Raw genomic sequence first — 4987 nt, forward strand, 5'->3', positions numbered from 1 at the left:
TCCCGGAGAGACCTTCCTGAGAGGTCAACACTTTTAGGTTGACCCACTTGCATAATTCATTTTCTGGAAAGCTTTTGGAGTCTTAGGCCAATTAAATTTCACCTCGATTTTTTCAAAATATAATTGCACAGGGCTGCCAGCTTCTTTTGTTCCCCCCAAACAAGCAGAATAACCCTTGTGTCCATGTCTTCTGTTTGGAGGAACGTCCAGGTAGGGATTAGTATGAGGCTTCCGATTGCAGCTTCGGAAAGCCTGGTGCCAGGTGATGTAATGCCACCAGCGGAGTCTCAAACGGGGGTTCAGGACACGACCCGCAGAGCCGAGCATCTGCCAGCAAGCCTGCACTGGCTATTGACTGAGCTCTCTGGCAAGGCAGGGCTCAGGCCTGAAGGACAGGGACAGAGTGGCAGAGTGGCAGAGCGGATCTGAGCGGGCGTTTCCAGAGGGGAGCCCAGGGTGCTGGAGGCAAAGACCAAGGCAAAGGGTGAGGGGCCACCTGCTCAGAGGGTGACACAGCTTGCTGGCAGTGGGCAGGCAGAAGACAAGAATAACAAGAGGAAGGAGGCCCCCACCTGTCCCCTTCACCAGCAAACTGACAGCCTCAAATATCATAACTGGGTCTGTGCTTACACAGGCTCTGCTGGGCGGGCACATTTTTCTTCTCACCTTTCACATTTGCATCTCCTGGAGGCAAAGAGTTTTTTTTTTTTTTTTTAAATTTTGTAAATTTTAGCTGTTATTGTAGATGGTCCAAACATTCTTTCCGCACCCAGCTGGTAGGATAAAACACGGAATTCTGGCTTTAGAGAGGAAGCAGGGTAAGTGTGATTAAGATGTGACGTACTTTTTGGAACCACATTTAAAGACAAAACCCCGTCCATCACACAGCCTCGATTTTACAATGTGGTGTCATTCTTTTACCTGATTTAGCAGAGAGCTTGGTACCCTTCCAAAACCTCATCTCATAAAAACCTCTTATCATAGGTCGGGTTCTCCCAGAAGGATGCTGAGTGAAGGCTTCAGATCTAAGAGGTTTATTAAGGAGAAGCTCCTGGACACACGGGTGCATGAATGGGAGGGGAGGAAGCCCAGCAAGGGAGTGAGTTCAGGGAAAGTCGGCCTCAGCCTGATCTTGAGGGGAGGGAGCTCTGGAGGATAAATGACGCCTCAGGTATGTCCTTCCTTGAGGCAGGCAAGCTGGGCTGTTGGCTCCTAAAGGTTATAGTTGGTGGCCTTGGCCAAAGGGAGTTGTGGGTGGGGCAGCCACGGGGATATCCAGCTCCCAGACCCTGCTGGCTCTCGGTATAGGCACACTGGCTCCAATATCAGCTCACAGGTCACAAAGCACTGAGCTGGGATTGGGTACACAGAGCTGGCAAGAGATCCCAGGAGATCTGGGTAGCCCACCAGCAGGACCTGCCGTGATGCAGCCCCCCAGTCCTACCTATGCACTGGGCCAGGCACCAGCTGTCGGTCTTTCATCACATTCTGCTGTAGGAGGAAATGAATAATATCTTTGGAAAGGCCTGGAATTGGCTTGTCATCATCCGGAGACGTACTTCCTTCCTCCAGTGGGTAGAAGTGGATATCTCTGGAATGCTTCTCTAAGACTGAGCAGCCGTCCCTGCTGAAGATGACTCGGGCCATTTGAAAACTGCGGAGGGCGTACTTTCGGCTCTCCTGGTCTCTCAGGTGACTGATCTTTTGAGACAAGCACTGGCACACAGATGCAGAAAGTGGATTCTCAGAGGCTGGCTGCGGACGGCCAAACCTGTCATAGAACCTATCCAGGGATTCCCGAAGTCCATCATTGTCTTCCTTGGTCTCTGGTTGGCTTTTCTCAGAAGGGTCCAGCCAGAAGTTCTCAGAGGCCCAGGAGTCACTTCGTCCAATGTTTGGACTGCTGGTGTCTGCAAGACAAAACACATCCCAACACTGGAGCACACAATGAAACCCAGCAGAAGGCAAGCCAAGAGCAGATGACATCTGTTAAGTTCAACACACTCACTCCTCCGGGTGACTGGCAGAGGGCAGAAGCAGCTGATTTCAGAAGCTGTCCCCACCAAGTGGCTTCAGCCACTTGTCTGCTCACAACAAGAACATCCTACTTGCACATATCAGGGGTCCCTCCATAGAAATGCAAGGTGGCTGTGAACTTGGGTGAAAAAAATCATACCTTTATTTTCACTAACCACTGTCTGAAATTAAACATTTCCTTCCATGATGCACAAAGGCAGCAAACCACAGTAGTAGCAGCAGTCCTGGTGACTCTGTCACCAATAGATACCAGTTATTTTCATATCATATTATAGTGTGTTGAAAATATTTTAAAATATTTATTCTTACTGGGTGGTGCCTGTGGCTCGGTGGGTACAGCGCTGGCCCCATATGCCAAGGGTGGTGGGTTCAAACTCAGCCCGGCCAAACTGCAACAACAACAACAAAATAGCCGGGCATTGTGGTGGGTGCCTGGGGTCCCAGTTATTCGGGAGGCTGAGTCAAGAGATCGCCTAGGCCCAGGAGTTGGAGGTTGCTGTGAGCTATGATGCCACAGCACTCTACCAAGGGCAATAAAATGAGACTCTGTCTCTACAAAACAAAACAAAACAAAACAAATTATGCTTATCACTATGCTATAGACTGAATTATATTCCCTTAAGACGTATTTCTAGACATCAAACAACTGAAAAATCCTCACAGGATACACACAGATATACAGCGATATGACGACATTAACTGGGACAGTGTGCGTTTGGTGGACAAATGCAGGGCGAGGGTACCAGAATCAGCGAGGGGTGCCTCTTGGGAGGCAGTTACTTGCAATTTTATTATGAAAAGACGAGCAATGGAAACAGGGGAGGGGCTCAGCACCTGTGGCTCTAGCGGCTAAGGCGCCAGCCACATACACCTGAGCTGGTGGTTCAAATCCAGCCCAGGCCTGCTGGGGTCACAACAATGACAGCTGCAGTGGCAGCACCTGTGGCTTAAAGGAGTAGTGCGCTGGCCCCATATGCCAGAGGTGGCAGGTTCACACCCAGCCCCAGCCAAAAACTGCAAAAAAAAAAAAAAACAATGACGGCTGCAACCAAAAATAACCAGCCGGGCATTGTGGCAGGTGCCTGTGGTCCCAGCTACTTGGGAGGCAGAGGCAGAAGAATCGTTCAAGCCCAGGAGTTAGAGGTTGCTGTGAGCTGTGATGTCACAGCACTCTACCCAGGGTGACAGTGTGAGGCTCTGTCTCAAAAAACCCCAAAAAACAAAAAACAGAGGAGGGTAAGTAAACAAAGGCCAAGTGGCAAGAAGAAACAGAAACTAACTCCTCAGCAGTGCGCTATCTTCCTCTGCCGGCTGGCCGTATCTTCAGCCCCAGGCCTAACCTGGGGCAAGAACTCACAGAGTGGCCAGAGAGGGTACCTAGACCACGCTTGTTACATATTTCGATAGCAGGGATGGTGTTTCTGCTACACTAGTTTCCAGAAAGCTTAAAACTATGCTCCAGGTCTCTACATTATTATTTTTCTTTAAAGAAGTGGTAAAGGGAGTTTCCTTGACCCTGCTATGCTTAGAGCTCCTCCCAACAACCTCATCAGGGCATGGAAGCCACCTGGGGGTTGGGGGGCAGTGAAGCACAGAAACAGCAGGAGAGGGATTCCTGGCCCATACTCTTCAGCAGCTGCAAGCCCGTGAAAACTAAGGGGAGGACTGAGCTACTGAAGGAGGCTAGAAAGAGCCATGAACGCAGCTGAACATGGCAAGTGATTTTGAACAGCATCCTTTTGCTATAAAGCACATTATCGGGACACCTGGAGAGCTGTAAGTGGCATCTGAGGATCAGACAGTGGTTATGCTCACTGTTGATTTCCTGATTTTGATGGTTGCGTAGTGTTAGGGAAGAGAATATCCTTGTTTGCAGGGGAATCAGAGGTGGGAGACATCAAGTTGGCAGCTTACTCTCAATTCATGGGGGAAAAAGGCTCTTTGTTTAAAAACAATTTAAAACAAACCTCTGGAGGGAGAATTGTTAAGTCTTCCTTTGGCGGCCTTAGTATCAAATGACGAAACAAAAAGCCTTAGCTCAGGACTTGGCGAATAGCATTTGCCTAACTGTGTTGCTTTAGAGCAGCAAGAGGAGAAGGGAGAGGAGTGGGGTCCCACATGGCGGGATGAAGTCCCTCCCCACCTCCTTCCCACAGATGGCCTGGTCCCTTGGTGGGAAGGCAGGGATAAGGAGGCTGGGAAGGGTGGGAGGGAACGGGAGATCCCGGCAGCCAGCTGCAGTGGGAAAGTTGGAGAATCCCTGAAACCACCCGCCCAAGCACGCCAAGTAGCCCAGTGTGTACTTGGTTAAGCAACTGGCCAGTACACATGAATATGCAGGATTTTAAATTTTCATTTGAGTTTCATTTAGTTTTAATTTTTGAAATCCAGTGCCCACAAAACAGCCCCAAAAGCTGCCATTGCCTTCAAAAGAGCAATGACGCCTGGCCGAGTCATTTACTCAGGTCAGTTGTTTTGAACATGATCTAGAGTCTGATCAGAGTCGTCAGTCTCTGATTTCTCTTTAAAATCTGCTTTCCTACCAACTACAAAGCCTTCTCTCTAATCCTGTGGCTGCTGTGCCTTTTGGATGTCAGGTTTCTTCCCCTTTCCTACCGCACACGCGTGTGGGAAGAGTGATGGCTCTCCCCTAACTCATCCTGCTCCTGATCGGCAGTACATCCTCCCAGCTGTGTCCAAACTCTACCCGATTCTCCACGTCAACAGAGTCCAGACTTACAGAGCTCTCCACTGGGGGCTATAATGTCTATTCTAGGGACAGTCTGCGCAGGTTTTTGTGTTTAGTGATTGCAAAGTGCTACCTGCATTTAGTGAGCAGGGTCAAGGGTGTCCACATGCAGCAGTGCACAGAACAGCTCCACACAAGAATGAACTGTCCTTCCCCCAAATGACAGTAAGGTCCCACCACCCTCACTCCTCTCCTCAAGAG

At 49.7% G+C, this 4987-nt stretch overlaps 1 protein-coding gene across 1 annotated transcript in view; it reads right to left on the reverse strand.

Annotated features, from left to right (window-relative positions):
- Positions 1–718: 718 nt before the first annotated feature.
- CUNH20orf196 (chromosome unknown C20orf196 homolog) overlaps positions 719–4987 on the reverse strand; it is a 97297-nt gene continuing 93028 nt past the window's right edge. Inside the window, exon 3 of the mRNA XM_023512215.1 lies at positions 719–1910. Coding sequence (XP_023367983.1) covers positions 1441–1910 — 470 coding nt within the window. The 3' untranslated portion in view covers positions 719–1440. The remainder of the gene's footprint in view (positions 1911–4987) is intronic.

The sequence above is a fragment of the Otolemur garnettii genome, unplaced genomic scaffold (assembly GCF_000181295.1).
Source record: "Otolemur garnettii isolate 467f Iridium unplaced genomic scaffold, OtoGar3 scaffold00025, whole genome shotgun sequence".
NCBI lineage: Eukaryota > Metazoa > Chordata > Mammalia > Primates > Galagidae > Otolemur > Otolemur garnettii.